The sequence below is a fragment of the Cyrtonyx montezumae genome, unplaced genomic scaffold (genome assembly GCF_038088225.1).
Source record: "Cyrtonyx montezumae isolate F1298 unplaced genomic scaffold, pur_monq_1.0 scaffold_23, whole genome shotgun sequence".
Lineage (NCBI taxonomy): Eukaryota > Metazoa > Chordata > Aves > Galliformes > Odontophoridae > Cyrtonyx > Cyrtonyx montezumae.
In genome coordinates, this window is record NW_027071970.1 from 11,520,336 (window position 1) to 11,530,441 (window position 10,106).

General features: G+C 53.6%; 1 protein-coding gene across 1 annotated transcript; it reads left to right on the forward strand.

The window, feature by feature from the left end:
* Nucleotides 1-359: 359 nt before the first annotated feature.
* WSCD2 (WSC domain containing 2) lies at nucleotides 360-9,719 on the forward strand. Its single transcript, XM_065739310.1, has 8 exons — nucleotides 360-1,052; nucleotides 4,135-4,249; nucleotides 4,668-4,852; nucleotides 5,280-5,401; nucleotides 5,895-6,069; nucleotides 6,518-6,682; nucleotides 6,921-7,121; nucleotides 9,011-9,719. The coding sequence occupies exons 1-8, from the start codon at nucleotides 635-637 to the stop codon at nucleotides 9,361-9,363; spliced, it is 1,734 nt and encodes a 577-aa protein (XP_065595382.1). The 5' UTR covers nucleotides 360-634; the 3' UTR covers nucleotides 9,364-9,719.
* Nucleotides 9,720-10,106: the final 387 nt, after the last annotated feature.

Genomic DNA, 10,106 nt, shown 5'->3' on the forward strand with positions numbered 1-10,106 from the left:
CTGCCTTTACTCACTACCTGGGGCTGGGGAGTGGTCAGTGTGTGGGGACCATGGGCACTGGGTCCCAACGAATGGGTTCTTTGTGGGCTGTGCTGAATTCATTCAAGAGGTGATTGAGTGTCTAGTCTGGGAACCCAAATTAAAATATTTATGTATAATTCATGCCATATGTTCCACCAATATTTTTTATTTAATCAACTGAAGACAGATGGCAGGAACATAGAGGCCATTAAACTAATGGCACTTGGTTTTTCCATTTATTTTCCTCTCCTTTCCTAAAATAAGATGAGCAAGTGACAGGCAGCAGAGCCGTGGGTCACGGGGACGTGGGGGCCCTCGCTGCCACTGCTGCTGTGACATGTCCCACTAACAAGTGCCTTCTCCTTGGCTTGCAGGTGGAGCTTCCTCACCCTGAGGCTGAAATGAATAGAGAACTTCAGGGCTGGAGATGCGCCCAGGGACTTCTCCCTGCTTATCCTCAGGGGGAGCAGCCCTGATTCCCAATAGAGATGCTCGTGGGAGCATCTGCTGCTGACAGCTCCTGCACCCACTGATCTGCTCCAAAGCTCCATCCCTTCCCCATGGTCCTCCGTGCTGTTGTGTCCCTCTGGGGGGCTCATCCAGGAGGGCAATAATGCAGAATCCCCCTCAAAGAAGAGCATCTCTCTGGCCCTCCAGGAGGGATGAAGATGCTATGGCCAAGCTATGGGTAAAATTCCAGCGCTCCTTTCGGCGGAGACCCGTGCGTTTCTTCACGCTTCTGGCTCTGTACCTGGCAGCTGGCAGCTTGGTTTTCCTGCATGCTGGCTTCACTGGGGAGCCCCGGGTCACGGGGAGCCAGCGCAGCCCTGGAGTGGGGGAGGGGTTGGGGCTGCCCTATCTGGGGGGCACGCGGCTGAGCCGAGGTCTCCCGGAGGTGGCAGTGGGACGGCGACGTGGGCCCTGGTTCAAGGGCAAGGAGCCAGGAGAGAGGAGCAGAGTGGGTGACCACGGCGTGGTGCGGAGCCGAGCAGCCAAGGGCCGGGGAGGCCGTGAGAAGGAGGAGGACAGAGGTAAGGGCTGGTGGTATACGCCTGAAATGTCCTTGTGCCAAAATCCAAGGGATTTTGGGCTTGTGTCACGTCAGTGAAATGTTTCTGAGCACGTGGCACTAGTGTATGTGTGTATTTATTGATGAGCTCTATGGATGGCATGAAGAAATGAAATTGTTTTCCTTTTCAGTGGGCTGCCACGCACCCGTGCCTTGCTTTGGAGACCATTGGCCCAGAGGATGCTCTGGGGGGAATCGTCTCCTCCGTCCTTCCCAAACACCAATCATCCAGTTCAGTTGTTCCATTTTTGCTCTTACCCTGTGCATTGTAGGTTGGAGCTCCCAGTGATGGGCGCTTTGGGGCAGCCTGATGGGGAGTGCACAAGGACTGTGCTGGCACGTGGAGATGTGGCATTTGGGGACATGATTTAGTGGGGTTGGGCTGATGGTTGGACTCGATGATCTTGGCGGTCTCTTCCAACGTTAATGATCTGATGATTCTTTGACATCTTTGCCCCAAGAACTCCCACACTTTGAAAATTCTAAGATCAATCCCATTGGCCCCAATGAATACTGAAGCCTGACGTGCAGTTGGGTTTGGCCAGGGGCTCCCTGGCCGCGGTGTCGAGCAGGAGTGTTATTAATGAACAAGCATAAGTGAATGCAGTAGTTCTCATTGATTTTTAAAATGTCATCTATTTATCCCCAAGGCAGCTGAAGGCAGAGTTCTGTGCTCACTGACATGCTCTGAGGTCGCGTGGTGATGTGAGACAGCATTACACACCTGGTGCTGATACCCAGTGCCTGCAAAGCCCAGGGAAACACAGAGGAAAGCTTCTGCCATGCCACTGCCTTTGGGATTTGCCAGGAAAGCCCACTCCCAGCTGGCTTTGTGACCCCTTGGCAAGGCAGCAGCTCACCTTTTTGGTTCAATGGGGGAGCTGTTAAGATTTGTTGTCAGTAATAAAGTGGGCTGGCAAGGAGCAGCAATACAGCTTGCCACAGTACAGTGCACCTGTGACAGCAGTGTAATGGATCACCGTGGTATTTAGGGCAATTGCTGCAGCATTATCCATCATAGGAAACACAGAATGAAGTTGGGAGCAGAGTGGTAACTACTGCAAAGGTGTTTGGGTGATATCAGGCTCCCTGCTGCCTTCTCATGTCCCCTGAGCCCCACAGCATGCACCATGGCTGCTGCACGGCGCAGGAGCTGGGATGTCCCCCATGTCCTTGCTATCCTTGGCACCAGGATAGCAAGGATGTCCTGGTGTCCATGCCATCCTTGTGCAAGGTTGTTCCCGTGCTCCTGGTGCTAGAGGTGTCCCTGCCATGTCGGTGCCCGTGGTGTCCCACTTGTTTGAGCAGCTGCAGGTTTCTGGCTGCCTGCAGGTGGAGGCTGAGCAAGGCTGCTCCTAATGATGGGGCTTTTAATGGGAGGGTAAAACTGCTTGTGGTGTTTAAAGGCACTTTCTCACGTCAAATGAGACCAAGAGAAAGCTCCCTGTGGGTGATGTTCCTGCCCTGATGCTTGCAGCCCATTGTGTTTGCGCAGTGCACAGGGGCCATGGCACGCTCTCTGTGCTGCGTGATGTTAAATGCCAACTGACACATGGCAAGACCTTGCCACAGGGTTGGTGAGAAGGAGCTGTCAGACACCATGAAATGTTGTGCCTGTATGCATTGCACCCTCCAATGTAATCAGCCTTTGGTGGGCTCCTCCAGCTGCTCCCAGCCACGGTGCATGAGCAAGCAGTGACACAAAGAGGGGAAGCAGCTACGTGGGCCCTTGGCCAGAGATGTACTCATACCTCCTGACACCAGACAGGGGTTGCAGCATGGAGCACTGGGCTTGGTTTGATGCCTGTTGCTGGAAGTTTCCTGGTGGTAAGCACCTTCTGTCATGGTGCTGTGCACGGTGGTTTTGGGAAAGCATCTGCAGAGGAGCTTTGTGGGGCTGGGGAATGGCTCAGCCTTTGATCAACGAGCTGGAAAATCAGGGGCAGGTATTTGTTTCAAGCATCACTGCAGCACAGCCCTGAGAAAACACCTTGGTTCTGTATTTAGCTTGCTAAACAGCATGAGCAGGGGAGGAAAGGGGATGGGCAGATGGACAGTGGTGCTGCCCACTCTGTGGTTCACCCAGCAACCCCCGTTGTCTTTTCATCTCCCTCATTATTCCAGTTGCTTTCCTAATAAGTTGCAGTGCACATATGTCAAGAGCGATGGATTGAACGTAATGCACATCAGTCACTGGTGCTGTGAAAATTGCCAGAGCGGTCCTGTGCTGGTTAGATCTGTCATGAACTAAATTAGCTGACCTGCAGAAACCTGCTCAGCGCTGCAGAAATGCCAAGTTGTGCTGAGGGCAATTGGGAGCAGTGAACGATGACTGCGTGGTGGTTTGAGCTATTGGGAATGTTGTTTTTCTCTTTCCTCCACCCCGTACCTGGGCTGATGTGGAAAACTGGGTTGCAGCGTGGATGGGGCTGTGCGTGGCAGCTGTGGGGTGTGCAGGGTGAGGGGCTGCTGCAGGCCCCCAGTGGATGCATAATGAAGGCAGGAGGTGGGAAACGATGCTGTTTTGGTAGGGAGGATGTGCTGCGTGGAGGCGTCTCACTGTTGATTTGGTGTAGGGGTGGAGAAGCACGGCTGGGTGGGTGCTGTCCATGGTGGGCTCTGGTGTGTGGAAGGAATGCAGCGAGGATGTAGCTGTTATCAGATCATTGGAGAAGGCTAAGTTTGTCAAATGAATGATTTCGTGGTGACTATTTATTCAGCTCTGTTCCCTGTCCACCAGCATCCTCGTTTGCTCTCAGCACAGCCATCAGTCTTTACTTTGCCAACTGTTAGTGCTGAGCAAATATTGTCCGTGTTGATGACTGGGGCTGGGGAAAAATGAGTTCCTGGCTGAACGAAATTCTGTTCATGCTGCATTTCTCCTTAACCCGATAGCTCTGCCCTGCTCTGTGTCCTCCTGAGGACCCTTTGGTTCCTCCCTGTCCTGCCCTGAGATGCCGGGGCACTGTAGCACATCCTGATCAGAAATAATAATAAAAACCATCATCACCTGAAGGCTCTGACCCCCTCCTCTCCCTCCCCAGCACGATACATCGGTTGCTACGTGGACAACACTCGGAGTCGCACGCTGCGTGGCGTGTCCTTCTTTGACTACAAGAAGATGACAGTCTTCCGTTGCCAGGACAACTGTGCTGAGCGGTAGGGTTGGGAGGGAGCACTGCACCTTCATTAATTTCCATGCATCCATCTGACTTCTCTGCTGCTGCCACTCCCTGCCCCGACTCTCCCCTCCCTACTTTATTTTCCTTTAGGTGTGTGTCATTTTGATTTATGTGTGTTTGGGTTTTGTTTTGTTTTTTTGCTGGGAATGTGAGGAAACCGCTTTTACTCCTCAAGAAAAGGGTCAGGGGTTGATGGGATGTGTTCAGTGCTATTTTCCTATGGGGCAGGGGGCTGCAGGCACCCAAAGGTGGTGCTGGGCACTTCTGGCCATACAGTGGTGGCTCCACCACCCCTCCAATCCCCTCTGCCATCATCTCCAGGGACTGTTGCTAGCACAGATCTTACCCCAGTGCCAACCCTTTTCCACACCTGGCACTTCCCCCTCTCCCCCCAGGGGTTACCTGTACGCAGGACTGGAGTTTGGTGCTGAGTGCTACTGTGGCCATAAGGTGCAGGCACCCAACGCCAGCGAATCTGAGTGCAACATGGAGTGCAAGGGTGAGCGGAGCAGCACCTGCGGCGGGGCCAACCGTCTCTCCATCTACCGCCTGGAGCTGGCCCAGGAGTCCGCCCGACGCTGTGAGTCTGTGCTCCCTGAAAGTGGGGGTCCCCTCTGGGGCTGAAATCCTGGTGTCACTGTCGGTGGCTGTGTTACTGGGGGTTGTAAGGCTCTATGAGCCAAATTAGCTAGGAAATGCATCGTGTTGATAGGGGATGAGGGGGGTTCAGTAATAGACTCATCCTGCTCGCTGCAGCTGGCTCCATACAGCTGTTGGCTGATGGTAGTGGGATTAACTCCATCTGGATTAGAGTTTCTTGGTTCCACCGTGTTCTGTAGCAGCCCGTGAGCCAGGCACACTTCATGTGTGACACTTTGCTTCCTCCCCGTCAAAGGATGCGTTCCTGAGTAGTTTTCCTTTACAAACACTTCCCAAAAAGAAGCTAGCCAAAATCCAATTAACAGAATGTTAACGAGCTCAACCTGATGGGTTTGCTCTCCCTGCAGATGGCAGTGCGATATTCCGGGGCTGCTTTCGCCAGCCAGACAATATCTCCATTGCCCTGCCTGCCAGTCAGCCCATGCCCAACATGTCTGTGGACAAGTGCGTGGACTTCTGCACTGAGAAGGTACTGAGGCTTGCATTCAAAACTGAGCCAGCAGATGTGTCATGCCAGACAGATCCACGTCCCATTAAGTGTGATGTTGTTGCTTACAAATGATCAGTTTTGCTGTCCTGTGGCTCATCAAAGGTTGTCGCTCTGGCAGCAGCCCTGGCTCTGCCCAGGGGCTTGCAGTAGGCTTCCAGCAAGATCACGATAGAATTATTAAGGTTAGAAAAGACCACCAAGATCAACAAGTTCAGTGATCAACCCATCCCCACCATGCTACTCATGGAATCATCAAGGTTGGAAAGGACTATTAAGATCATCAAGTCCAACTGCCAACCCATCACCACTATGCCTACTCACAGAGTCATAGAACTGTTGAGGTTGGACAAGACCTCCAAGATGATCAAGTCCAACTGCCAACCCATCACCACCGTGCCCAATAACCCATGTCCCTAAGTGCCACATAAATGGGGCTCTGAGGATGGCTCTGTCTGTGTTCCCATCCCTGCAGGAGTTCCCGCTGTCAGCTCTGGCTGGCACCATCTGTCACTGTGGTTTTCCCACCACTCTTTTCCCCCTGCACGAGCGTGAGGATGAGCAGCTCTGTGCCCAGCGCTGTGCCGGAGAGGAGTTTGAGAGCTGTGGCACCACTGAGTTCCTGCTTGTCTACCAGACCCAGGTGCAAGGTGGGCACGGGATGGGGGTACTGGGCAGCCACCACTTCGCCCGTCCCACTGACAGCTGCTCTGTTGTAGTTATTCACTATTCATTAGAAATCATGATTTAATTTCCCAGGAAATAGATTGTCCCCTGAACAAACAGTTTTAATTACTGCTTAAATCAGATGCAGGAAATCACAGTTTGCCATCTGCCTCCAATGGGATCCCTCCTTGCTTGGGTTTTTTCTCCTGTCACCAAGCCGTGGTGTGCAGCCAGCAGGTGAACCCACCAATGTGAGGGAATGAACCCACATATGTATGTTGGAAATACGGGGGAAAGAACTGGGAACAGGCAGGGTGTGCCCAGAGCAGCTCCTGTCCCATATAGGACAAGGGGATAGAAGAAAGGGGTGGAAATAAAAATGCAATATTGACTGCAGTGGAGGGAGATGCTGACCCCACCTTCCCCTTGCAGACAACCGCTGCATGGACCGCCGGTTCCTGCCCACCCGCTCCAAGCAGCTCGTTGCCCTGGCCAGCTTTCCTGGGGCTGGCAACACGTGGGCACGGCACCTGATCGAGCTTGCCACTGGCTTCTACACTGGCAGCTACTACTTTGATGGGTCCCTCTACAACAAAGGTGAGTGGGGGGTGTGTGGGGTGCGGTGTGATGGAGCTGGGTACAGGCGGAGCCAGAGCGTGCTGACGCTGCTCCTCACTACCTGGCCTCTCCTGGTGAACCAAGGACCCGACCTTACAAGCACGAGCCCTGCCTGTGTTCTCCCTCTGCTGTGTTTCAGTCTTTGCTTTTCCCCCTCTTACTTCATAATGAGAACTTAAAGAGTGCAGTGAGAGAGATGATGCACTCTGCCTGGCAGGGTTCAAGGGTGAGCGGGACCACTGGCGGAGCGGGCGGACCATCTGCATCAAAACCCACGAGAGTGGTCAGAAGGAGATCGAGGCCTTTGACGCAGCCATCTTACTGATCCGCAACCCCTACAAGGCACTGATGGCAGAGTTCAACCGCAAATATGGGGGGCACATTGGCTTTGCTGCACACGCCCACTGGAGGGGCAAAGGTAGGAGTGAGCTGGGTCCGTGCGTGACCAACCCACGGTGCCTTCGTGTTGGGACTGCAGGGGTGAGGAGCATCCCTTAGGTTTGCAGCCAATAGGGTTACTGTGCAATTGTACAGTCATTAGGGTTGAAAAAGACCTCTGGGGTCCTTTATGAGATCCTTATATGAGAAAATAGGATCTTTAAGTGTGAGAAGATCTCTGAGATCACTGAGGCACCCTCCCCGTACCCATTGTGTCCCTCAGTGCCACACCTCCGCGGTTCCTGGGGACAGTGACCGGTCCACCACCCTGGGCAGCCTGTGCTGATGGATCACCACTCCTTCTGAGAAAACGTTCTTCCTAATTTCCAACCTGACTCTCCCCTGGCCACGTTTCAGTGCCTCAATGTCTTTCCTGTAGTGAGGAGGTTGGGAGGGAAGAGAGAGATTCTTCCTCTTACAAGCATCTCCACGAGGCAATGAGGCTTAGTGCAGATGGCGTGGTGTACGGAGAGGAAGAAGAGATTAAAAATGGATGGGACTGGTAAAATATTTCCATGTGTCACCGCAGGGCTGGGACAGCCAGTGCTGTTCTGCCACCAACACGGGAACACCCTCCTCAGGGAGGGTATCTGCAGGGTGAAAATCACCCCATAGCTGCTTATGGCAAATTCCATCCCCCCTCCCTTGGGCCACGCCGGTGGGTTCAGCATGCCTGGCTGCTTATGAAGAGCCACCTTCCCATCCACAGACAGCTTGCAGAGGCTTGTTAATTATAGCAATTTACAAATTGCTGTTGTGGAATTGACTTCATTGGAAAGAGTTAAAATATTTAGCTTGATTGAACATCTGCTACCCTTAATTCAGAGTTTATTTAAGGGGATCTTTTTCCGTTGTTGCAGTGATGTGCCTGGATTTAGTTATTACCATGTGCTTGATGCCAGCAAAGGCATTTTGGTTATGAGCTGAGCCCTCCCTAGCATCCAAACACCCCTCCAGCACTCCTGGGGCAGCCCCCTGGGCTCCAGCCCCATGCAGCTGGGCACAGCTGTGTCCCACTGTCACGGGGTGCAAGAATTGCTCCTGGCTCACAACCAACCCAAAGCGGATCCCACATTTTAGCATGCTGTTGCCACCTGGGTTAACTGTCAGGTTAGTTGAGCTTTGGCACAGCTTGCTTGGAAAGGTGGAGGTTTGCCATCGCTTGAGGTCTTTAGATGGGTTGAGATTTGTTGAGAAACAGGGTCATGGTGATCTGTGAGCCCAAGCCTCCCCTGCAGAAAGCCCTGATCTCCCCAGCACCCCACCCTGCTTCCCCCTCTAATTTGGGGGCAATTCATTAGGTGCTGGAAAATACTGGATGTGGCCATTGGCAGCCAGGATTTTCCTTCCCCTGGCTACGAGCAAGCAGAGGCTGGAGGCTCAGCAAAAATCCCTATTTTGTTCCATGACATTAATTTTACGATGTCCCTGGAGTGGTTCCAAAGCAAAGTTTTATGTGATATGATTACACAAGGTGAATTGTCCTGTATCTCTTTAATGAAAGAGATACTGTGTTTAATGATTCTTTGGGGAATTAAATACAGTTTGGCTATTAATCAGGCATAGGATTCTTGGGGGCAGAGAGGAAGAGGCAGATACCCAGGGCTTCATGCATCATGATCTATGTGCAGAATGCGTTGCCAGGAGAGTCGCCGCTTGTTATGGATGTTTCATTATCCTTTTTATCCCCATTTTTATGCAAAGATCAATTAGCCAAGAAACTGGGGATAACTGAGACATGCCCGTGACCACAGAGCTGTCCATGCCTCACAACGTTCCTACAAACTGAGCCACCAGAGCAGGGGGACAGCGACACGAGGACCACAGGGTCGCCTAACGCTCACCTTGCTGTCCCTGTGCTCCTTGCAGAGTGGCCAGAGTTCGTGGCCAACTACGCCCCGTGGTGGGCGACCCACACCCTGGACTGGCTGCGCTTTGGGAGGAAGGTTCTGGTGGTGCACTTTGAGGACCTCAAGAGGGATCTCTTCGTGCAGCTGAAGCGCATGGTGGGGCTGCTGGGCATCGCTGCCTGCGAGGACCGCCTGCTCTGCGTCGAGGGGCAGAAGGATGGCAACTTCAAACGCTCGGGTTTGAGGAAGCTGGAGTACGACCCCTACACCCCCGAGATGAGGAAGATGATCAGTGGGTACATCCGCACGGTGGATGCCGCTCTGAAGCTCCGCAACCTATCAGGGGTGCCGGATGACTACTACCCGAGGTGACGGTCATGGGGGACCTGCCCCTGCCTGGGGAGGAAAGGATTGATTTCCTCTGCCTGCTTCCACCCAGTGGGTGGCTTTCTTGTAGTTCTCCATCTGCTGCTATGAGCTGTTAATCAACCCCCTGCATGAGAAGCGCTCGCTCCCCAGCCATTGCTCAGTTTGCTTGGTTGATACCTCCACAGAGCTGGGCACCGTGGGGATGCACAGTGCCCTGCCACTGCTGCCGGTCCCTGTCCCCAGCCCCGTCCTGCAGGTGTCCCCCTGCTGTGCTGGACATCATGGGAGCAGGGAAACACAGGTGGTGTGGGGCTGAGCAGCTCCATCCCACTCCCACTTTGGCTGTTGCAGCATCCTTAGGACTGCACATGGATGCTGCAATGCTTGGGCCGTGTTGGCTTTGGGGGCTGTCCCCATGCTCTGTGTGCTCCCTGAGCGGCTCCTCTGGGTCTCCAGCAGAGATAAGTACAACAAGGAGGAGTACGGGGTGAGGGGCAGCACCATCAGTCACCGAGGGGTGCACTGAGGTCAGGTGGTCCCAGTGCACCATCTCTGGGTTCTGGGGGAGCTACCTCTTTGCATGGTGATGGGAGCACTGACCCTGGATAGAGCAGCTTGCAGGACCTGGGGGAGCATCCGTTCCTCACTGAGGGATGGGGAGCAGTGGGTGGGGGTCTGGATGAGAGCTGGGCCAGCTCCCAGCTCTGACAGGGAGACCAAGGTGCAGGGAAGGCCTAGGCATGGAG

Coding starts and splice junctions, on each gene's coding strand:
- WSCD2 (XM_065739310.1), top strand. CDS start 635: ATGCAGAATCCCCCTCAAAGAAGAGCATCTCTCTGGCCCTCCAGGAGG. Junction 4,853..5,279: donor CCAGGAGTCCGCCCGACGCT/GTGAGTCTGTGC, acceptor CTCTCCCTGCAG/ATGGCAGTGCGATATTCCGG. Junction 6,070..6,517: donor CTACCAGACCCAGGTGCAAG/GTGGGCACGGGA, acceptor TTCCCCTTGCAG/ACAACCGCTGCATGGACCGC.